General features: G+C 40.4%; 1 protein-coding gene and 1 long non-coding RNA gene across 3 annotated transcripts in view; one reads left to right on the top strand and one right to left on the bottom strand.

Moving 5' to 3' along the window:
- Positions 1–25632, top strand: part of LOC309695373 (programmed cell death 1 ligand 1-like) — a 241112-nt gene extending 215480 nt beyond the window's left edge. The window contains exons 1-3 of one of the 2 annotated variants that reach the window (XR_014273133.1): positions 23120–23246; positions 24456–24782; positions 25021–25082. Coding sequence is in view for 1 of the 2 variants with exons in the window: in XM_082515980.1 (XP_082372106.1) it covers positions 25021–25223 (203 nt within the window). In the remaining variant the exon portion in view is untranslated. Of the gene's footprint in view, positions 1–23119; positions 23247–24455; positions 24783–25020 lie in introns of those variants that run through there. The other variant, XM_082515980.1, reaches the window with a different exon arrangement.
- LOC309696785 lies at positions 13752–15954 on the bottom strand. Its single transcript, XR_014273653.1, has 3 exons — positions 15832–15954; positions 15629–15717; positions 13752–14016 (listed from the first exon to the last, which is right to left on the bottom strand). It is a non-coding gene; the product is annotated as an uncharacterized lncRNA (long non-coding RNA).
- Positions 25633–25880: the final 248 nt, after the last annotated feature.

Raw genomic sequence — 25880 nt, forward strand, 5'->3', positions numbered from 1 at the left:
TGAAAATGAGTATTAACTACTAAAAAACACTGACCTTCGTGTAAATGCTTGGAGCAGACTAACCTGTGAGCTGGAGGGTTCTGGGACGTTATATTTGGTCTTAGAATGGCTGCAATCCAGTCGCGTCTTTGTTACTTCGGAAACATGGCTCGAACAATTTCTCTTCAACGACGTAATCCGATAACAACCGATCTCTTTACCCGTCGGCTTCCCGTGGCTGTCATGCGACCGGCTATTGCAGTTAATGATACAACAGCTTCTTGCCATTTTTGTGTTTCTTTTTATTGCTGTATAACTGATTTCAATTGAAAGCCTGCGTGCGCTAGTACCGCTTGCCACGAGTTCCCAGAATCCTTTGCGGTTCTACCCGTGAATGACGTCACATTTTCAATCTCTATATAATATGCATGTTAAATTTTATATTTGGGGTAAAATATCAAGTCTTTTCAAGTAAACCGGTTCAAGTCCAATTCAAGTCCCAAGTCATTGGTGTAAAAGTCCAAGTCAAGTCACAAGTCTTACAACATTTTTTCAAGTCAAGTCTAAAGTCATAAAATTAATGACTCGAGTCTGACTCGAGTCCAAGTCATGTGACTCGAGTCCACACCTCTGCTGTACACCGTGTTCGTGTTTTCCTCCGAAAACAATAAGTTCCGTTGGAGCAGCCTTTCAACGCCTCTCTCTGTCTCTCGCAAGAAAAGTTGACCCACACAACAAAGTAAAGCTATTTTTCGGCTACCAGCCGACAGGGACCCCGCCGTATTAGTCAGAGGTCCCTTTACTACAGTTCGGAGTCGTGGACCTTCAGTAACAGTAATATATCACAGCAATAGTACTTTCACGTTGTTGTAAAAAGCATGATAATATATTAAGTGATCCAAAGTATTCAGAATACGTTACTGTCATTGAGTAACGTAACGGAATACGTTACAGAATACATTTTGGGGCATGTATTCTGTATTCTGTAATGGAATACATTTTAAAAGTTACCTTCCCAACACTGCTTGTAACCTATATCACCAATTATGTTATGGAAAATGACGCATTAACTACTACAAAACTCTGACCTTTGTGGGAATGCTTGGAGCAGACTAACATGTGAGCTGGAGTGTTCTGGGACGTTATATATTTTTTTTGAATGGCTGCAATCCAGGCCATCCGTCGCCTCTTTTTACTTCGGAAACATGGCTCGAACAATTTCTCTTCAACGACGTAATCCATTAACAACCGATCTCTTTACCCGTCAGCTTCCCGTGGCTGTCATGAGACCGGCTATTGCAGTTAATAATGCAACAAAAATTAAATTGCTTTATACATGACACAATAAGATTACTTACACAACTTCGACATAAGTACTATGAACACCAGGAAAAAAACAGGTAGTTTACTAGCAAGGCAAGTTAAAGAAGTTGCAGCATCAAGACTGATTACAGAAATAAGAACTAGTGCAGGGCAATTAACAACTGACCCAAAGAGAATTAATGATGTATTCCGAGAATATTATAAAGCACTTTACTCTTCAGACTTAAAAAAAGATCCAGACATAATCGAAAGTTTTTTCGATGTTATTCCATCTAGAACACAAACTACTGTTAGAAGAACCAATAACATTAAGGGAGATAAATCAGGCTATTCAAAGTATGCAGTGCTCAAAAAGCCCCGGTCCAGATGGGTATAGTGCTGAATTCTATAAGACCTTTAGCGAACAGATTTCACCCGTTCTTTTGGAGGTATATAACGAAGCTCTAACTAAAGGATGCTTACCTTCAACCATGTATGATAGCACTATCTCTCTAATCCACAAGCCTGGTAAGGATCCTTTGGAACCTTATTCGTACAGACCAATAAGTCTATTGAACGTAGATAATAAAATATTGGCAAGCATTCTGGCTATGCGATTAGAGATAGTTCTCCCAACAGTTGTGTCGGAGGACCAAACTGGATTTGTAAAAAATAGACAGTTATCTTTTAATATTAGAAGGCTATTCAATATTATATATACACATGATACTTATGATCAATCTGATATACTACTCTCATTAGATGCAGAGAAGGCCTTTGACAGGGTTGAGTGGGATTTCCTCTTCTCGACCCTGTCAAAGTATGGCATAGGCCCTAATTATATCTCCTTTGTTAAGCTGCTTTACACAAAACCTCAGGCCTCGGTTAACACAAATAATATAACTTCTAGTCCTTTCCTCCTCCACTGCTCTACAAGACAAGGGTGCCCTTTGTCCCCATTGCTATTTGCACTTGTCATAGAACCTCTCGCCATTCAATTACGCTCTACAAAAAATTACAAAGGAATAAGGAGATGTGATGTAGAACATAAGGTGTCTCTCTTTGCAGATGATTTGTTGCTATATATCACTGACCCTACTAAATCATTGCCAAAAATTATGACAGTTCTAACTGAATTTGGGAAAATTTCTGGATACAAAATCAACTTAACAAAAAGCATATTGTTTCCTATTACTTCGTTAGAAAAATTAGATCGCGCTACATTGATTTTGTTTCCTTTTACAATCTAAAATACCCGTGTAACCCATGAATTCTCTGGCCTTTTCAAACATAATTTTATTAATTTATACCATCAAACTTAACAGAACTTGGAAAGACTGTCTAAACTGCCCAGCTCGCTTGCTGGCCGAATAAATATCATTAGGATGAGCACAAGCATACGTTCCTACCCTCATTCCTTCAAATACAAATACTCAGCACTCTCCCAATGTGGTGACAAACAGAAATGAGCACTATACACCTATTCATACTCCCGAGACATATTCTATACTCCCAGGTCCAGGTTTCACCACCCCCACGGGGGCAATCAACTGCCAGACACAAGAGATGTTACCCCTTTCCCTGCCGTGGGGGCAAGCAGACCACCCCCGGCCTGGCAGTCGCGGGGGAGGCCCAGTGTCACAGATCCTGACCAACTCCTCCCAGCCACCCTGCCCCGATGGTGAATAGAGAATGGGGGTGTGAAAACCGCATACCTCACTTCGCCCTCTCATATGTCGTGTTACTGCGTCCTGTTCTAAAGTGCATTTAAAACACAGGAGGGTCATGGTGCATCCTGCCAGAGAGCAGTAGGTGTCAGCACTTCCCGAGAACCCTCAATGTCTATATGCATTTAAAATTAAGAGGTGCACACCCACCCCAGAGGTTAGGTTGGATATACAAACCATACTCTGGACGCCATATATCGTGCCCACTCCCAAAGCCCTATATGTATGTGTTATGAGACTATAAGTAATGTGGATGTCTAGGTTGCGGAATAAAATTGAGGTACAGGTCGCAAGAAGAGGACAGTCCCCTGCACACTGGTGACACACCTGCACCCCAAGGCCCTGTGTGGGTGGGTGAGATGGAACGGGAACAGGGAGGCCAGGGTGGCCCACACAACCCCACCGCAAAGGAAACTACACCCACCCCATCATCCAATCATCTACCACACCACATAAGACAGTAGACACCCAGGTTGAGTTCATTCTCCATCTCTCCTGCAGGGTGGACTCTTGTGGATCCGAGACCTCCTGTAAGGATGTGACAAACTCCATGCCGGTCTAAGCGACACCTATTTCCACCAGCGCATCAGAGGTCCCCCACACCAGGGCAGGGCCCCAATGCATGCACCCACCCACCCACAACCCTGGCGACACACCAGCCAGGGCCCAAGCCCCCAGGACCTAGACAGATCCCTAGCCCAGAGGCGGAGCCCCCCAGACAGTGTGAGCAGTTGTTAGTAGATGTCCTGTGTACTCTATGTAGTATTTTGTATTGTATTAATTGCAGACTGGGATTTCTTATCATTTGAAAGGGTTTTAAGCATATCTGACTGAAAAGTCTGCTTCCCACTTTGCAATAGGAAGGGATATTGATTCATCTATTTTAGAGAGTGTTTTGTATATTTTAGACAATGATTTGGGCAGATTAAGAGTAAAACATTGTACCACACTTGGTAGTGTTTGTAATTCAATTTGACTGGGTTTATCTTATTATTTTTTTACTATGGATTTAATTTGTTGATATTCTAAAAATCTTTTCTTGTTGATCCCATGTTGTATAACTAGTCTGTCAAACGGAATAAAGTCTGTTCCTTCTAAATTCCTTCTTCCAAGTATTTAATTTCTTTGCAACTCCAATCTGGGAAGTTAATCAGAATCAGAAATACTTTATTAATCCCGAAAGAAATTATAGGTTACAGCAGGCAGCACGCTAATGGCGCATGCACACTTACGAAGGAACCCTCTGACCAAACATACTTTACACAAACATCACATTGAGGAGACATGTCAGAGAGCTAAGCTGATAGGAAAAAAAACAACGAAAATACATAACTTGAGGTGAGAGGAGGAGAAAAAAAAAACACTCCACTCAGACTGAGCTCCTAATGGGAGAACAGAAAAAAAACACAAAAAGTCTTCCAGCCGACCCAGGTGGCCTTGCGTAGGATAGGGATGAACAGTCCCAACACCGTCTGTTCTCGGGATGAAAATTTGTTTTTGTTTAGCTCCAGTCTCGAGACCACAGCTGGCACCGATATGGTAGCCGCATGAAATGATGGTGGTATTCCTTTAGTGCGAACAACTGCATGTCAATTTCACAGCCGATCTAGCAGTCCTAAACCGGTCTCTCAATCTCCGAGATGTTATCAATCTTGCGCTCAAAGACCAAAGTCTGAGAACTCACGCCCGCCGTGAGCTTCTCCAAGATGTTATCCAATTTTTGCTCAGAGGTCTTAGTCTGAGTGCTCACAGCAGCCTCAAGCTTCTCCAAGATCTTATCTTCAATGATCCCATTTTGAGAAATCACGACTCGTCCAATTGCTTCAATCACAGCAGCCTTGTGGGGTTTTGAATAGCCGATTCCGCTTTCTTTAATCTTTGATAAACCAGGGGCCAAGCCAGGTCCGATTAGCAAGAACCCTGTTTTCATGGTTCCGAAAAGGTAGATGTCTTCAGTGTCCTCGATCGACAGTCCTGGCACATGACCCTCCAGTTATGCCACCCGTCCATCGTGTATCTGGCAGGGAACGTCCCTCCAGGACACTCAGGCTTACCTGAGCCCAGGCTTGTCATTGTCAATTGCATTCAGGGACCAGCTGATCAAATCCATAATTCCTCTTTTAGGTTTTAGAGAACAGACTGTGAGAGAGTGTTCCAGGGAAAAGTAATACAAAAAACATGAGACTAGACAAGGACACAAGAGGCTAAGCAGGGAAGCTAAGGGAGAGGAGAGGAGGAGAGGAGAAAAGTGCAACCGCCTTCGTCAAGAGCAAGAGATAAAATGAACTATGTATAATTAGGGGTAGAAGTTACTAATTAGTGGGATGTGAGTGTGCATTAATCTGTCAGAATGATAAACTGGAGCTCTCACCCTAAATACAGACTGAGGGGATCAGACCAAAGAGGAAGGACATGAAAACAGACCAGGTGGAAGCTGACATCATAACATCATAAGTCAAAGGTGATGTGTTGTCCTTCAGAGCAGGTAGCCTTGACACTGGTGAAACTTTGTTTTCACAGCTCAGGGTGGAAATTTTATCCCACATCTTTCTGTTTTATTTAGCAAAATAAACATGTTACCTGGTCCTTGCCTGCTTTTGTTTGAGTTCATTCTTTTTTTTATTGTGCAAACAATAGAGTCTGTTTCAAGGTGAAGTGTTCCCAGCTGCTCGCACATGTCAGTCTGCTGTTTTCCTCTAGCTCAGAGTCACAAACTGCAACCATGTGAGGAACAAATTCAACACAGAATCGAGATCAAATATTTATTTTTTCTCAAGATTGTTTCTAGAAAGAAGTAGTCATATAGTCATAGCTGAGGAGACACCGGAGCGTCATGAAAGGAAAAGCAATAAGAAACCATCTCACCATCGAACTAGATAGTGAGCATGATGAGTGACACATCATCATGTCATCATGTCAGTCATAATGTATTTCGTAGAAAAAATTTTCTGGCACAACTTCACCTGCTTCCAAGGTGCATGGAGAGGATGAAAGAATTCACAAAGCAGGTTAAAAAAAAAGAAAAGAAAGGGGGGTTGGGGGTCTTTAATGGTAAAAGCACGTTTAAATAAGAAAACAAGATTACATCATCACATAGGAACACATTTGTTAAAAGTTTTGAACTTTTAACAAAATTTGCTTTTAACTTTCGGTGATAAAAGGATTCAAGTTTGATTTGTTGCTTGTAGCAAAGAAAAACATCACTTTCTCTCAACTCTGTGAAATTTAAAACAACATTGGCAGTAACAGCGTCACACTGTGTGATGGAGCGTCAGCGTCACAGGGGCGCACACAACCCACTTCCCTGTTCACTCTGTTTGCACTAAGAAAGTTAAAACCACCATTACTGTTCTCCATGAACAAGAGTTTACAGTTACAGAACATACTACACTTTGACTTACCCTTCATTTCTGAGGTGAGCACATGCTTGCCTGATATTTATTTATTTATGTACCGGATTCACAAAATAAGTTGTTGGAATAATGACCAAAAGATTTAAGAAAAGCTAACTTATACAACTGAGTTTTCAGTAGTGATTTAAAAAGAATCAAAGGGCCAGTCAACCTGACAGGCCGATGGAGGCTTTTCCAAAGTTTAGGAGCTAGTGTGAATACAGTAGAAGATGAATAGAAGATTGAAATGGTCTGAAACAGTGGTATGTAGAGCGGGGTTTTATTTAAGCAAAAGGAAGACACTGGCATGCATTCAGATGATCTTTTAGAGGAGCCAGGAGGTGATGAGTATAATCTCCTTAAGGAGGAGTAATGGCAAGTTGTGGAGATCTGGATGAAAGTTGGTTTGCTGAGACACTTGGATAAACTGACAGGTTCCACTTCCAGGCTTGTTCTGTGATCTGCTACTGCCCAAAAGATTAAAGACCTTCTTCACAATCATCAAACAATGTGGCAGGAAAACCAGACTGAGTGGCATCCAAGGCATTTCATTGGTTATTAATAACAAGTTATGAAAGTAGAGATGCCATTGATGCCTAACATTTATGGAATATTATCTTAACTTGTGTTTAACAACCGAACAATGTTGATTGACAGGGCGAGTGTCACAAAGATACCAGGGGCAAATGTAAAGAAAAACACAAGCATTCATTACCTCTGACACACACACACACAGTGAACATATTTTTTGCATGACTGAAGTGCAGTTTATCTGCCAGGTTTCTCTGATGTGATTCAAGGTGAAGTGACATAACCTGTATAAAGCTACCATCAAGTTTATGTCTAACCTGTCTCTATAAGAGATGTACATGTGTAAAAGCTGTGATCAATACAACTTTCATGCTTATCTCTGTATCACAGAGTCTGGGGGAGAGCAGAGCTGCTCTGATTAGAGACGTAAGACTTCACAGACATTACATAACATAAAGAAAACACTTTGTAAACACTTCACAATACAGATGTTTAAATGGACTTTTAGTGGGAGTGTAACTGCCTCCCCTTACCTTCACTCCATATGGTACAGATGTGAGAGGTGACACAAAACACTAGTCAGTAGTGTGACGGTGTCAGAGCAGGTTTTAATATTCAGTTCAGTTTTATTATTTAAATTTGACATAAAGTCCACAGTGTCCTATTTTATGATCACATCGATAAATATGGAACAATAAGTGTAAAACTGTATGCAAGAGTCTGTATCGTGTTACTCATCATGGAAACAAAGACATTACCTAACACGGTGAATCACAGTGATTCATAAAGACCACCAGCAGCCAGCTGACGGACAGCTTTTTCCCAAGATCTGTGAAAGCCATCTGTCCACCCGCCCTTCCCTCTGCTCCTGTGGAAACACCGTCACATAGACCCATTGACCCCCTGTACATACACTCACATCCTGTTACTGTACTCTAAAGAATGCTAAGCATTTATCTTTTTTTAAGTCTTTTTATTCATTTATTTATCTTTTTCTGCATTTTCTTTTTCACTGAGAGCAACACTGCAATTTTTATTATGTTCTAGCAACATAATGACAAAAAATAAATCTTCAGTCTTCAATCATGACTCTGACTCTAATGGGATAACCCCATATGAGCAAAGTGGAGAATACCTGAGTGACTCAATACACCTGGTGCCTGATTTCTTGTATATGAATCATAAACAGATGTAAATTCACATATGCAAATCTTTACAAAGTTCAATGTCTGGCCAGCACAAATTAAAGAAACTGACATCTGAATATTTATTTTTTCGAAAAACATGATGATATCATGCCTGAATCAAAACAAAATGTCACAAACTCATCAGGGACCATTCTTATATTTTAATGATTATATCTCTGTATGTATGCATGTAACAGTACGCTTCCATGAATGGTAAGTGTATTATTTAAAAAGTTCCAACAAATTATTGAGATTATTTCACTTTATTTTTCTAAAAAGATGAAAATCCATCAGTCAAGAATTAGAGAATAGTTGTCAGTAGCAACTGGTGACATGTCTGTCTGTATATCTCTGTCAATCTCTCTCTGGTCACTGTTAACAAGTCATTATGAAAAAACAAACACATAAAAGACTCCAGCTTCTGTCATGGATCCTGTTTTCACTGACTTCCTGCCGAGGTGTGTTCTCTCTCTTTCTCTTTCTCTTTCTCGCCTTCTGTTTGTTTTGATTTTACCACCTGCTGTGGAAAAGGTTAGGTTAGGTGAGTAAAGTGAACCAACATTCAGTACAGAAAAATCCAGGGTCAATCCTGAAGTTACCTGCATAAGACAGAATTCTGCTTCATACTACAGGCCGTTGGTCTTCAGCGTCTTTGTGGAGGGCAGTTTATAAACTTCTACCACCTGAGGAGCGAATGCCTCATCATCCTCGCCTCAGAACAGATAGCAGAGATGAGCAAAGCCAAAATTAAACAAAATAAAAGTTCCACAAATGTAATCGTAATTAAAAGAATAAAGAACATGAATAAAACTGTTGGATCATCAGTCTGAGCCAATTCATCTCTTTGGATCAGGAACTGAAAATGCACAAGAAACAGACTCATCTGCTGTTGACAGTGAGACAGTTTTAAATTATTATTAACAGTTATCATTATTATCAAGAGACAGGTCAAAGGTCAGATGAAAACCACCATTTGTTGAGCATTCTGAAGCTCCTCTGCTGCCACCTACTGGCCCTATGACTGACTGATGTCTTTCTACACAGTGCATACACTCATTGGCCACATTTTTAGGTACACTTTGTTAGTCCTGGATTGAACCGTCTTTTTGCTTTCAGAACTGACATAATCCCTCATGGCATGGACTCACCAAGGTGCTGGAAATATTCCTCAGAGGTCCGTATAGAGATGATAGCATCGCACAGCTTCAGCACATTTGATGATGTGGATCTGAAACATCGCTAAAGTGCTGCAATGGATTTTCAAGGTTTGGTGCAAATGTTAGACATGTGTTTATGATAAAAATAAGGCTTTTCACCCCCACGATGTTCTTTTTGTTGAAAGTAACTGTAATAGCTTTATATTCTAATACTTGTTTACTGTTTACTCTTCTGTCAGAGTCCAACTTCTATTGAGAACTGCAGTCGACTCATTTAGTTGTCAGCACTTCAGTGTCACTACACTGGCAGCACAAGACCATGTTTTGGTCAGTAGTTGGTAATTTGTTCGTCTGTTGATGTTATAGTGATTTTCACAATAATAAAAATGTTGCACAAGAACAAAGTATTGAATTACAAAGGTTTTGTTTAGTTCCCACCATTGTCAAAGTAGAGTTAAAACAATGCTTTTCTCAAACCACAAAAGAACTTAAAATACACTGAGGTCAGTGTAAACAGTGACCGACACCTTAAGTCCAACAGAGGAAAAAAAGTTTCACAAACACTCAGGTTAAAATTCACTCAGACTGAGTACTGAGGAGTCCACAAATCATGAGAAGAAGCTGCTACATGTCTAAATACATTGACTTGCTGCCATGTGATTGGCTGATTAAATATTTCTAGTAACATGCAGTTGAAGGGGTGTACCCAATAAAGTGGCCAGTAACATTGACCTAAATGTGCATCACTGCAAATTTGAAACCAATCCAGACCTGGTAGAGCAAAGTCAACTGCTAATCGTGGAGGTCGGTGGTTCGATTCCAGTCTGCATGGCAAATATGCCAAAAGGGGCTTTGAATGCTCAGTTGGAGCAGAAAAGCTGAGCATCACATGAAACATAGATGAAGAATTTTCTGCAGCATCGACATGCAGAAAAGAAACTTTGAATTAACATTATATAGGACACTGTGAGTGGCAGCATCTATTTGACTGATACAAATATCTTATACAGATGCTGTAAACATCTGTGCTTTTCACAGTGTAGTTGAGCAAAGAATGAAATGTTAGATTAAAATGAGTCACGCTATAATGTCCATACCATCATATTATAATGATTGTAGTATAGATGTGTCTGTCTGTGTAATATAAGTTTTTTAAACATAGATAAAAAGAAGTCGAAATTACACGAGGCAGTTAAAGTCACTCAGAATGATCCTAAAATCAGTGGTTGGAGCTCTTCAGTGTCACTAGATGGCAGCACCAGACTGTGCTTTAAGCTGTGGTTGGTGCTTTTTACTGTCTGTGGATGCTGCTGGAATCAGCTACGTACAGTCAGCTGTAAACTGACCAGTTATTGATTGTATATAATTAAAGTGGCTGGAAAGACCGTGGGGACAGTTTAGGCACAAAACTGACGTGATCACATCTACAGACAGATAATTATTTGGGTTTGAACAGATGACACTCATCCTCATACCTATAATAATAAACATGTAGAGCTCAAGCCTCTTCCTACCTCTCTGAGAACAAAGTTAAATTCATGTTTTTACTGAGGAGCATGTAAGCATGGATTGAAGGAAACCAGAGAGACACTGTATAAAATCACTCTAACACAAACTCGAGGCGCTGCTTTGAAAAATGAAGCAAACAAAAAAGCAACAACAAGCGATGCAAGAAAACTTTCACACAGACTGCTGCTAAATGCAAGTCTCACTTTTCCACCTGAACCAGTGCTAATCTTAGATTTTCTCTCCTGATTCATTCCAGATTATTCTAAATTATGAATGAATGGTTTACTTCACCTTTCTGATAATAAAAACGTGTCATATGACGGGTCCCAGTGGTATTTGGTATTGCAGAAATTCAAAATAAATAAATATCATATGTAATATATGCTGCATCCCTCTGCAAGATATCTCACTATTTTTGACTTTTCTGAGCCTGTCAAGTCCTTCTTTTGACCCATTTTGCCAAAGGAAAGGACGTTGCCTAATAATTATGCACACCTGATATAGGGTGTTGATGTCATTAGACCACACCCCTTCTCATTACAGAGATGCACATCACCTAATATGCTTAATTGGTAGTAGGCTTTCGAGCCTATACAGCTTGGAGTAAGACAACATGCATGAAGAGGACGATGTGGACAAAATACTCATTTGCCTAATAATTCTGCACTCCCTGTATTTATTTTCACTCTCAGAACAACTCCCAGCTGAAAACAGTGGGGACAGACAGCTGGCTAAAAGCAGAGGAGAACGGGGCAGCAGTAGAAGGGTTAATGATCCGACAGCTTCCACATTAGGCACAGGTAGACTCTGTGACAAGACCAGGCCTAGTGTGTGTCCATGTTCATGTGTAGGACCAGGTATGGACTGGACCAGATTAAAAGAGTCAATAAAACTTCTCCTCCTTTGTCAGTGCAGCAGACATGGATATTAAAATCTCCCATAATAAGAACATTATCCCAGCTAGAAATTCTGAAAAGTCATTTACAAAATTCTCATTGTATTTTGGAGGATGATAAATAACAGCAAAGAGCACTGAGTTGGAGTGATTGACTTCAAAACACGTCAGATCAGAGCTGGAAGATTAAGACTTCAAAAATAACTCTTTACATTTAAAATCATTTTTAAAATTCACCTGCCGCACCTCCTCCTCCTCTCCCTCGGTGTGTTAAAAAGGAACAACCCGCTGGTAAAAGTTCTGATAAAATACTGGACTCACCAGGGTTAAGCCAAGTCTCAGTGATACACATGAAGTCCAGGTTCAAGGGCAATTAGACAGTGAAGGAAATGTGATATTTGATTCATTAAAACACAGGAAATAGCACATTTTTTAATTTAAATACAGCAAGCATTCAGTGTCTGGAAACTTTGGAGGACACAGATTTATTTATTTTACCTTAAAGCCATCACAGCACCCTGAGCATGCATCCCCAAACTTCTCTGGTCTCACATGCTGTGCACTTTGGACTCTGTCATCTTGACAGTGCTGGAGGGTTTGCTGGTGCACTTCAGTGTCAGTAGGTGGCAGCACCAGACCATGGTTTTGCCTTGGGACGGTCATTAGAAGAGCAATTTTCATCACAAAGCTTTCAAGCACACACACACACACACACACACACACACACACACACACACACACACACACACACACTGTCTTCTGAATCTTTTCAGCCACTCGATGATGTTCCTGCTGTTTTTAGTCTGTGGTTGAGGTTTAGCTGTTTGTCTGTTCTTTGTTATCTGCTCTGAATAGAGGTGTGTACCAGTTAGAAACACAGTTCAAATTTTCCATCAGCACTACTTCTGAAACCCACAGAACCACACGACAGGAATGACACATGAGCGCAAAGTTTACTGATGCTGCAGAGGAAGCAGTTCACTGCTGTATAGAAGCAACAGAGGTCCCACACTTAGAAATGAAATGTAACAAAAAGCAAACTTTATTGAGGACAATTAAAATAATTCATTACATTTATATTTTAGTTACACTTTGTTACACTATATGCAGACAGACTTATACAACCACTGAGAGTGATTACAAGGGCTGCGTGGGCCAGTTAGAGACCAGCAGCTGGACATCAGTGGTTGGACCGGTGGACTGCTTCAGTGAAAAGTAGGCGACGTTGGGCACTGGCTTAAAGTCTAAACACAAACACACACAGTTCAACATGAGAAGGATAAGCAGCTCTGAAAACTCAGTTATGTTTATGTAAAGTAAACTGACAGAATGGGGAGAGGATTTAAATTTAAATGTGTTGTTGAGTGTTCAGACAGTGACGCTGAGACATCATCTCTCTGAAACATTAAACTGTGACAGAAGAAACAAACTCCAGATAAAGCTTCATTTATGTAAGTTCAGTTTAAAGTTTAACAGATTAACAGTCCACATGGCTGTACAAAAGAATTTTAACTACAAAATACGAAATAAACTAAAATAAATTAACTGCTAAATATGGACATATCTTCCTATTTTCACACATTTTACAGGTTGTTTACACTTCACATATGGAGGTTGCTGCTGATGTGATTTTATCTTAATAAAAGTCATTTTTACAATTTGATCTGCTGAGTCTGTCAGATCTGTCACATTCTGTGGTATTGTATGGTAAATGGTAAATGGCCTGTATTTATATAGCGCTTTTCTAGTCCCTAAGGACCCCAAAGCGCTTTACATATCCAGTCATCCACCCATTCACACACACATTCACACACTGGTGATGGCAAGCTACATTGTAGCCACAGCCACCCTGGGGCGCACTGAATATAACGCATTGTATATAACAGGGGTGCCCAATCCCGGTCCTCGAGAGCTACTGTCCTGCAGCTTTTAGATGCATCCTTGTTCCCACACACCTGAATCAAATGAATGGCTTGTTATCAGGCCTTAGCCAAACATGATGGCATGCTGAAGAGATCAAACCATTTGATTCAGCTGTGTTGGAGTAGGGATGCATCTAAAAGCTGCAGGATAGTAGCTTTTAAGGACTGGGATTGGGCAGGCCTGGTATATAATATTGGTCTATTTATAAAAAGCTACAGAGGCCAAGAAGAACAACTTAATACGTTCCGGAAGCTCGCTTTCATTGAAGAAAAGAGACAAACACTGCATAAATAATTACTCTGTTTTTAGTGAATAAAGAGCAGCTGTACCAGAGTGTGTTTGTTCAAACAGCTGTTTGTCCATAACTGATGTCTTCAGTTCTCAGGGCTGAGTGGACAGGAACGGGATCACTCTCTGCACAACAAAACACACAGAGAGGACATCACTGCAAATACTAGAAGTTATAGAAGTGATGCTATTGAACAGGATGTGTGTAAAAAGATAAAATTTATTACTATTCCTATGTAGCACAATGAAAAAAATTCCTAAAAATTTGATCAGCTCTTTTTTGGGGGGAAAAACCCACTAGATATATTTGTTCGCTTATTGTTTTTAAATATGAGAAGAAAACACACATTTTATGACGTCTTCATGACATTAGTCTTGCATAAATACATCATGATCACAGGCATAACAACTCTATGTGAGATACTGTGGCCTCTCATAAACTCACAATCTTTTTCAGCTAGGCCAGTGGTTGTCAATACCACTGTGACATTAACAGTCCTGCAGTACAACCTGAGGAGCTGAAGTATTTTTATCTGACAGGGGAAACATGACGACCACAGAGCTGTTGTTTCTGTTAACAGACTAACCACAGGCTGAAAAACACATGCAAAGAGCAGCATTCATTAACGGTCACCTACAAACTCAGAACACCTACAGTGAGTTCAATTCTAGTCTTTAAATAAGTTCCGTAAAATGGTATCATTGAAAGAAATCATCCATTTTCTGAATCACTGATCCATCTTATGGAAGCACAAAGTCTGGAGTCTATTCCAGCTGAGATACACAGCAGAAAGGTTACCAGTCCATCACAGGACTAACAAAGAGACAGACAACTAAACACTCGTTCACACCTACAACAGGTGTTCTGACAAACCATCCTACTTAACTTAACTGAAGCTGCAAATTTGATAATTTTGTGCAAAAAGCAGATAGCGTTTTCATTCAGGAGCTGCATCCTTCGGAGGCCACATTTGAAGGCCAATTACGTCACAGCCAGATGACGAAGGCTGTCCCAATTCTAAGACTGCTCCAAACGGGGCCGACAAATGCGTCCTTCATTTCCCCTGATTTGAAAGATGGGTCTTCTATTCTTCGTGGCCTACCATATCTCAGAAATCATAGCGCGGTAACTGGTGAGACAACTGGTGACGCAAATCTGAAGGCTACACCGTCCCACTTCACAGCCTCGCATTTCTGGCCTTCTCGGTCTTTGGAGGACCTTGCCCACGTCGACCATGAAGGCTGGGTTCTTCGAGGAATGCGATGAATTGAGATACAGCTCGGGTACTCCGGCTTCCTCCCACAGTCCAGAGGCATGCAGTTATTAAGTTATTATTAAGGGCAATTCTAAATTGCCAAGGTGTGAATGTAACCTTGAATGGCTACCCCTATGTCACGCTGGCATCCTCTCGTCCTGTGGTAGCAGGGATAGGCTCCAGCCCTGCAATGGCCCTGACAAGAATAAGCAAAATAGAGTAATATAGACTGCAGCAGCAGTCCCCAAGCTTTTTTGCGCCACGGTTCAGTTTAATGTCAGACAATATTTTCATGGACAAGCCTAAGGTGTTGCGGATAAATACAACAAAATAAAATGACACGACGAAGACAAAAACTTTGTTATTTTGTAAATATAATAATAAATGCTAATTCACTGTGTAACTGTTTAACTTTATTAGGAGCGTCCTGCTGGTGAAAAGTAAAAACTAAAAAACGCTCGACACAGCATATTAAACACTACCTCTGCTTCCTCTGATTGGCTGTTGCCAATGATTTGAGATTTTCTCTCTCTGTATGTGATGTCATTATCTCCAACTTCTCCCCCATCAGCTGAAATCAGTCAGAATGAACAGCAAAATAATTTACTCTTTCATACTCTGAGAAAAATATTAGTGAACATCACATCAAAATAATTTACCATGAAATAGAAAGTCTGAGTCTCACCTTCAAGCTTCCTGTGAACACATGGTCTCCCTAACAGAACCAGTAACACCAGTAAAAACCCACAGATTGATTTAAGAAATGACAACACAGAGAGAGCAGTGGAGGACAGTGATGGTGGAGGTGTGGTTGTATTAATGGAGGCTGATGTAGGTGGAGGTGTGGATGTAGGTGGAGGTGTGGTGGTGTGTTCCCCTAAAATAAAGCAAACACAGTCATTAAGTTGTCGTCACATTGTGAATGTTGAAAGCTGCAGAAACACAGACAGGTGAGTGTGTCACCTGTGACAGTGATCCAGCTGGATGGAGACTCTCCATGACCGCTGATGTCACACTTGTAGAGGCCTTCATCAGACCTGGAAACATGCTGGATGGTCATGTGACCTGTAGGCTGCTTCCTGATGAGGGAGCCATCTTTATAGAAAGCAGCTGGGAGGTTGGAGGGAGTGGTCTTTGTTTTACAGAGCAGAGTGACGTCATCTCCCTCCATCACAGGGAGGACAGGACTCTGCAGGATCACTGATCCACCTCAACACAGAGACAAACTACAGCATTTCATCCATTTACACACAGCTTCATCAACACTAACTCCACACACTCAGCTTACCAGTGACTGTCAGGTTAACCATGTTACTGATGGGACCCTCTCTGGACTCACACCAGTAAACTCCACTGTGTGATGTGTAAATGTAACTGATGTTACAGGAAGAACCAGCTGCTTCTCCCCACCCATCTGTTCCACACTGAGTCCTCTGTTGTTTGCTTGTGTTTCTCCTCAGAGTCCATCCAGCAGAGCTGTCGTCCTCCTCACAGCTCAGAGACACAAAGTCTCTAATAAAGAACTGAGAGCTGCTGGGACTCACAGTCAGACGAGCTGTGAAGTGTTAAAATGAAAAATCATCTTTCTTATAATGTTAATACAATTGCAAATTCATTCAATCACAGAAACCCTTCACCAAATCTAAAGAATGAGCAGCTCATATAATACTGTACAATTTTTTTTGTGATTTTGGGGGCCATAACTACAAGCATAGAGATGATAAAGTCATGTAAATGGCCTGTATTTATATAGCGCTTTACTAGTCCCTAAGGACCCCAAAGCGCTTTACATATCCAGTCATCCACCCATTCACACACTGATGATGGCAAGCTACATTGTAGCCACAGCCACCCTGGGGCGCACTGACAGAGGCGAGGCTGCCGAACACTGGCGCCACCAGGCCCTCTGACCACCACCAGTAGGCAACGGGTGAAGTGTCTTGCCCAAGGACACAACGACCGCGACTGTCCAAGCCGGGGCTCGAACCGGCAACCTTCCGTTTACAAGGCGAACTCCCAACTCTTGAGCCACGATCGCCCTTAGTTGCATCAATACTGTCATCCCCCTAAATTTCAACATAAATCATTGATGAGATCTAGAAACAGTAACTTAAGTCTGATGCAAATGATCATGGAATTTTTTGAATGCATGCACTGATTGAATAATAAATAAATTATTCTGTTCATCCGGACGTGTAATTTTTAGTGGGAAAAATGTTTTAATAATCATCTAAGTGACTTCTTCAGTCTCTTAAACAAGTGTTTTTTTTTCATAATACAACATAGAAAACTAATGAAATTCTAAAAGAGACATATGATGATAGCATCAGGTCTCAAAAAAGTTTGGACAACAGCCAGGAAAAGGAAGTGGTTGCAAAAAGAAACAGCTGGAGGAGATTTTGCAACAAATTAGTTGCAAAAGTTAAATGACAACAGGTTATTAACACGATTGGGTGTAAAAAGAGCATTTTAGAGAGACAGAATTTCCAGAAGTTAAGATTGGCAGAGGTTCACTAAACTAGAAACCAAAAACCACAACTTTAAAATTCCAGCAGCTCAGTTCCCATGAACGGTTTATGAACGGTTGTTAATAAAAGAGGGGATATGTCAAAGGTAGCCCGTGCCAACTTTTTTGATCTAGGTTGCTGCCATCAAATTTAAGTGACTTTTTTGTCTTAAAAATTGTCTAGTTTCCCATTTTAAATTATTAAATAATTTTTAAACATTTGATATGTTTTTAATGTTATTTCAGTGCTGTGAAAAATATTTGCCCCTTTACTGAGTTCTCTTTTTTTTTTTTGCAAATTTCTCACACATACATGTTTCAGCTCAAACAAAAAGTGCGATCATCATGTAAAATACAATTTCATTTGTTGCAGCAAACCTCAACTATCTCAACCTCGTATATGAAAAAAAGTAAGTTCATGTGAAACCTGGCCCCACATTATCATGCAAACACAATGAGTTCACCCGAAACTCTGGCTGATTTGCCCAGAGTTTCACACCCAGTTACTCCCACTAGGTTTATATCTGGGACTCTCCACCATTTGACCTTAGAACTGAAGAAGCTTCTCGGATGAGAGGTGAAACGTCTTCAAGTAACTTAAAGAAGTCCAGACGCTTTTCTTTGCAAGCTCCTTTGACTACGATGACCTGGATGACTGAGAACCTTCACAGACATATTTTTCCAAGCATAACTTGTTGCCCACATGTTGCCCATATCTTCATGCCATATTTAAACTGTTTGCTTGGCATATATTGTATGAAAGGACAATCCTCCCTAAAAATGACCAGGCACTCATTCACCATGATGTTTGAATTTAGGACCTAGATAAGTGACTGGCACTCCACACACTTGCCTGTGATCACTGCCAGTTTGTCTTATTGACGACAGCCTCGTCTCGTATCACAAGACCAAGGACAAGCAAATCATCCATAACAACATGAAGTGTTGTAGTTGCCCGAGAAATTGTCTGACCAGACTCTGCATACCATAAACTCCTGATAGATTAATTTCTAAACACCACTTAGAATTAAGACTCGTGTATGCTTTGATGTTGTAAGTCGCATTTACCATTATGGTTTTGATGGACTCAGTCAGGAGCCGTTCTCTCTCCTCCTTACTAGTGTAGTGATCAAATATCTAGAAAAGAGCCTCATTTATAGTGTATTGGAGCTGCTACATAATGAACTGAAAACTTTTTGAGGCATGTCTCAAAATAGTATTACACATCAAAGCTTCACATTTTTTTGAAAATGTTAAGAAATCATTTTTGTGGACAAACTCATGGAATCTTAGGTCAGTCTAATCAAATTAACTACATTTTTAAGAGATAAAACTTTTAAATGGGTTAAATTTGACCAGAACACAACATGAAAACCGTTCTAGTAGGACTTAATATTAAGATCACAAGCACAATCCCAAGACCTGAGAACTAGCTAATCTAAATTCATAATTTAGTTTATTTGTTATTAGTAACTCCTGCACTTTTCTGCTCTGAGGAGCAAAAATGTCTGCTCTGAAGATTCCTATTGAAAGCCTCAAACCTGGGGAGTCGCAGAATAATTAAAAAGATTTAAACTGTGATAGAAGGTTACTGACCTTGGTTTGTAAAGCAGAGCAGCCATGAGATCAGAACTAAAGATAAATGACACACGGTTAATTAACATACTTAACTTTGTTTTTCTTTATGGCAAAACAAATAAATAAAGTGCTATCACAGAGATAATAAAATAGAGATTATAGATCATGCCCTCTATATTTCCATCTTCAGAGAAACAGAGTTTTCATTCACTGACAGCATTTAGAGATAAAACCAAACTGTTGTTATTTTTCTCCAAAAAAATTGTTGTATTTTTAAACACTAAAACACTGAATTTAACACATAACATGTAAATAAAATACTTACAGAACTGAAATTGTAATGAAATTTCCTCCATGGCACTTCTCAGTTTTGTGATTTTTTTTACACCTTTTTTTGTTAATATTACCAACGAGAGCCCGCCCACTTCCTTAATGTCACTCTTGTTCTCTCTGTCTCTATGTGCGTGTGAGTGTGTGCAAGTATTTGTCACACTAAATTTATTTTTTCTTTCGTATTTTCTTACTCATTTTCTTTAAATAAAAAATGCACAGCCAGAATTAGCCTAAATAACCTAAAACCAGCAGTTTTATCATTGGTGACTTTACTTCATGCTATTACCAGCTCCTATGGAGTCAAGGTCCCCACCAATGACTGTACTGGTAGTCGGCAGGCACTATGCAAAGCTGTATGCTGTAAACAGGGGACAGTGTCAAAATATGTTCAACAACAAGTATTATGGTGTGTTAAGCCAAGTCTCAGTGATACACATGAAGTCCAGGTTCAAGGGCAATAAGGCCACGGGTTCCAGGCGCCATCAAGAAGCCGCCAGGACTGAGGCAGGTACGTACCTGAGCGCCCAGCCCCGAACACCGACAAGCACCAACGCACTGACGGCTGAGGGCATCGGCCACCAGGAGGTAGTGTGGTGGGTGGAGCTAGGCCTCCACCCCTTGGGGGCCCTAAGATGTTCCAGGAGAGGCGGATGTGGGGACTCGACCTCATAGACATAGACAAACTGGCACACACAGACACAAGCATACGTTCCCAACCCTCATTCACACAAATACTCAGCACTCACCCAACGTGGAGACAAACAGAAATGAGCACTATACACCTATTCATACTCCCCAGACATACTCTATACTCCCAGGTCAAACTTTGGAGGACACAGATTTATTTATTTTACCTTAAAGCCATCACAGCACCCTGAGCATGCATCCCCAAACTTCTCTGGTCTCACATGCTGTGCATTTTGGACTCTGTCATCTTGACAGTGCTGGAGGGTTTGCTGGTGCACTTCAGTGTCAGTAGGTGGCAGCACCAGACCATGGTTTTGCCTTGGGACGGTCATTAGAAGAGCAATTTTCATCACAAAGCTTTCAAACACACACACACACACACACACACACACACACACACACACACACACGCACGCACGCACGCACACACACACACACACACACACACACACACACACACACACACAGATGTGTGGTTCCAAATGTAAAATCCAAATCAACACCTAAACTATCATCTGCACTTTGGCTACTTTACTTCTTTTACACAAATTGTGTAGTTTTAGGTACAAGTGGTCACGTTTGGTATTACAACAAATGAAACCCCCTGCAGCACTGACTGTTACCAGGACACCTCCTGATGTAACTGGTTTACTGTTGTGTGTAATGCTTTCCAAAATAACACATTTACATTAGCATAATGTAGTAATACAACACACTACTGTACAAAATTCTGTAATAATATTACAATTTTGTTGCTACTTGCATTACAAAGGCTCTTTAAATATCTGCACAATGGACGGATTAAATACATATCAGATGTGTTTTCCTTCCTGCTACAAGCAGCTGAAGTTTGTGTGCACGGAGGAGGAAATTGGTGGTGAGGTCCACAACTTTGGATGAGTGGAGATATTCCTCTTATTTTTGTAGCATGAGAGGCTGAGAATGTGATGGTAAAGTGTAAACTGCATCAAGGACAGAAAAAAAATCACATTGCGGCTTTAACTGTGCAAACATCTGCACAAAGAGCATGCTAACACCAAGCTAGCCAGGGAGAAAATTCTTACAGATTTGATTTCCTTGAATTGAAACTCTTCAAACAAACAAACAAACAAACACACGCACACACACTCACACACACACACACACACACACGCGCACACACACACACACACACACACACACACACACTGTGTTCTGAATCTTTTCAGCCACTCGATGATGTTCCTGCTGTTTTTAGTCTGTGGTTGAGGTTTAGCTGTTTGTCTGTTCTTTGTTATCTGCTCTGAATAGAGGTGTGTACCAGTTAGAAACACAGTTGTGAAAGACTTCAAAGGTGATTTTGGCAGTGTCATGAAAATGATATGTATTGCCAACACATTTGTTCAGGTTCCTACAGAGACAGGCACCTGCTGGTGAGGAAATCTCAAAAGGTCCTCCAGTCCAGTCCAGTCAGTGATATAAGTCATTTATTCCTACACTCAAATACAATCCACAGGAGCAGTTCAAAAATGAGTGCTCCTACCAGTAGCAAAAAAAAAAAAAACTGAAATAATTTTTAAACATTTCCATGTCACATCAAAGTGTGTAAGCTTTTCCTTTTTCTTTTTTGGCATCTAATACCATTTAATCTCCATAGACTTTATGACCAACATTTTACAGGCAGAACAGCATGCTGAAACATCTTTCATTTTTAACAGCGGCTTGCATCCAAAGATGCTGCTGCCACAATCCACCTGTTTGAGCCTACCTCCTCTGTTATACCATCAAAGAGGAAGCTTGGACCTATGAGAGCAACAGCTTCACACCCAAGCCAGTTCCTCATCAGCCTTCAGACCTGGGCCAGTCAACGTGTAATAAAGATATTCCTTACTGGCACCATTTTTATGGTGGCAACTTGTATTTCGCGTATTTTCTGAGACCTTAAGTGTAGTTCATGGGTAGAGGCCATCAAATAAAGCAGAAGCATACCCCATTTGCAGAATGACACTCAAGTCATGACAAACAATAACAACATAATACGATTATTATAGTATATATATTATACATTTAGATTAATGTTCCTCAAGACATTGCCAACACATTTAGTACTTCTGTGGATTAGTCAGTAGTAGTAGTACAATGCTGTATTGCCTTTTCTTAACTTGTCTGCTACATTTTAATAGTCTCTTAGACTCTGTAATAAATGGCTTAGACAATTTTTAAACAATGGGTAATAAATTATAGTTCAGTGTACCGTGGACTCCAGTGGGTGCAGAACCATCTCAGCAATGATAAAGAAATGGAAGGGTCCTGAGCTGAAATTCAAGTGTGTTTTTTTTCTCAAAAAGGTCTTAATATTTATGTAAATGTGATATAAAATAAGCGGAAGCGAATGGATGGATGGATGGATGGATGGATATAAAATAAATGTAAAAAAAATCTTAACACTTTTAGGCTGGCCTACATGGGTGTGGATGAAAATTTTCATGGTAACTTTGAATTTAGGCAGATTCGTCTTAAAAGATATATTTTAAAAAAATAAGACTTGCAAAGTTTGCTGAAGTCTCTGCAGACTGATTGACTGGTTTCCCATCATTATTTTTATAATACTGCATGACTGAGCCTATTTTAAACTGCTGCAAAGAACTGGACTGTCTTAAATTTTAATGAAATACTCCTGGTATAAAGCAAAAAAAAAAAGTTTAACTAATTCAGAGTAAACAGAATCATACTTTATTGCGCCAGCGTAACTAACGATGAAGCCTGAGATATCGTGTACTTCCTCGCGGAAGTCGAACACTTTAATCGCACGCCCATTCGTACACGACCGTACACGAGAGATCGCCAGGGAGAGAGAGGGGAGGCCTATAAAAAGGCACACTCACTGTGACTATCAGTGACACACAGACATCTGGTGAGCTTCAACAGCTCTGCAGAAGCGGACATGGGAAGGGCGGCTTTAATATCTCTGCTGTTGACTTTACCAGGTGTCGTCTTCTTGGGGCTTACATCTGCACGTAAGATTTAAAAATGTTTATTCTGTCCTTTTTTCCTGTGAAGTACTGTTTCACGATAGTAGTTTTGATTGTGCTGAATGCAGACGAAGACATTCAGGACTTTCTGTTCCGTCATTGGAGGTGGTTGATGTTATCTTACTGAACTACACACGAGACTCGCCATTACGCCAGCGAGTATCCTTTATTATTCTCAACCCCCTCCCCACAAGAACCCAGCACAAACGTTCCCACCTCCTATCATTTACCCGATACTACAGTTTTCTTGTCAAAAAAACAATTCTGTCATGTCAGAAAGCGGATGAGACTTTTGAGATCAAGAAGGAGCTAGTGAAGAGAAGCGCTCGGAATATCCCCTCCTCCACGGACCTTTAGAGTGGATAAAAGTCCCTTAGATCAGAGGAATGGAGGCTGTTGTTACGTGTTACGTTGTTGTTACACCAGATGTCTTTGGTATCCTGCTGAACCCAAGCCTACGTACATGGAACACACCCTTCTGAAAAAATCCAGACAACAATTCATCACCTTTGTAATTACACTGCACAGTGAAGCTGTTATTATTATGGACGTCTTTGAAAAAAAAAAGAGTGCTTCCTGTGTAACAACACATTTTCTCACTTTATGTTATTATGATAAGAAAGAAAGAAAGTAGAGTCAAGTTCCCCAACATCCAAGAAGAAGGACAATCTTTACTGAAAACTGTCAATTTTAAATAAATACAAAACACACCTAAAAAATAAAAATAAATTTTGTTAGTCCAACTGCAGTTTGGCATTTACCACACCAAGTCTAACAGCAGCCTTGAAATGTTTTATATTTCAAGCTACTTTTAATGCAGTGAGATATTAGAGCATTTTTAATGACAAATTGAAGACCACAGAGCAACTAATACCGGTCGCCCGTAATCTTTTATAAAAAAAATTTTTTTTCATATAAGGTGGGGAAATTCAGGCTAATTATAAAAGGATCAGCTGCAGGCTTGCAGATAATGGACTGAATTAGATTTGGAATATTTTGTACTTTCAATGATACAGTTTCATGACCATGAATGTCTGTCTGTCAGTAAACTGTCTGGGTAGTTGGCAGGGATTAACAAGTGTGCATAATTTCAGTGCACAAAGTTTCCACTTTGGTTCACTTCAGCAGAGCTCAAGAGTCCTTCTGGAGTTTCTGTAGAAGTAAATGGTTGTGCATGCTTTGTGTTGTTTACAGAGCCAATAGAGGTCAAGGCTAAGCCTGGAGAAACTGCCTATCTACCATGTCCAGTTGCGAGCAACATCAAAGTGGTAGAGTGGAGCAGACCTGACCTCAACCCAGAATGTGTCCTTTTGTACCAGGATAAACAGTTTGATCAAGACAGTCAGAATCCATCTTTTAAGAACCGAACACAACTTGACATAAAGGATGGAAATCTGACTTTGATTTTGCATGATGTTAAAATTAATGACACTGGAACATATGAGTGTCGTGTCCTCGCAAACCGCAGAAAGCAAGGTGTTGACCCCATCCACATCATCACCCTGAGTGTTGATCCTCCAGGTGAGTGAGTAGAGTTGAGTGTGTGTGTGATCAGAGGTGAAGCTGCTTCCTGGTTGTTGATGTTTGTTTCTAAAGATGTTGTTGATGAGACTTTGTAGAAAGCAGCTGGTCTGAGTGATGTGATCAGAGTGCAGTAGATAATGTCTGACAGCAGTTTGAAGAGGAAATGGATTCTGTTCTGTTCTTCACTCATCACCTACCTGACAGCTGACACCTCACACCTGTTTCTCACCTGCAGGTCAGCCAGGAGGACACACAGAGGATGGAGGGAAGGAGGATGGAGGGAAGGACGATGGATCTGTTGGACTGACAGGAGGTCATGGAAGAGGACATTTTCCACTGATAGCATCTTTATCATTTATTTGTGTAGTTTGTATTTTGACCACTGTAAAGTATTTCTGTCGTACTCGTGATAAAGCAACTGACACGCAGGTGGCATGAAATATTGCACTGCTGTGACAATTTTTATGTCACAGCAGACAAACCAGAGGATCTTGTATTATCATCCACCGTCGTTACAACAAAGAAATCTAAAGCAACAGTATCAACATGTTTCAGGGTTCCCATTAATTTTAACTATAAATATGGTAGAAACCAAGGGAACCCAAAACCCTTCAAAAAAATAAGGAAATATGCCACAAAATGTTCAGCTGGAACAAAATTAACGACAGTAGATTTAGCTATTCCTCATGTCTGCACCAACAGTATAATTCCCCTCCTCGAGCTGCCACCTTGTCGTGGTGGAGAGGCTTGTGTGCTCAAATCCTGGAGCGTTCAGTTCCATGACAAACAGGTTTCAGGTGATGAGCCAGACTAAGAGCAGCTCAACAAAAAAAGTGATGGACTGAGTGATGGACTCAGTGATGGACTGAGTAAATCATGTGTCTTGTGTGAACAAATTGCATTTTCACACTGTTACAGGAAAAATGATTCTATGTTTCTTTACCTTCTTTTAAATGTACAAAGATGCCTTTTGTCTGCCCTCTCCCTATGGTTAGATTAGTTTAGAATTATCTTTTTAGACTTTCCCAGCAAACACATCTTGTTTCTGGGACATATTGTTTTAGATTGTTTTATCTTCCCTAGCTCTCTGCTGAC

This window comes from Aulonocara stuartgranti (genome assembly GCF_965226115.1).
Source record: "Aulonocara stuartgranti genome assembly, chromosome: 3".
In the NCBI taxonomy this organism is placed as follows: Eukaryota; Metazoa; Chordata; class Actinopteri; order Cichliformes; family Cichlidae; genus Aulonocara; species Aulonocara stuartgranti.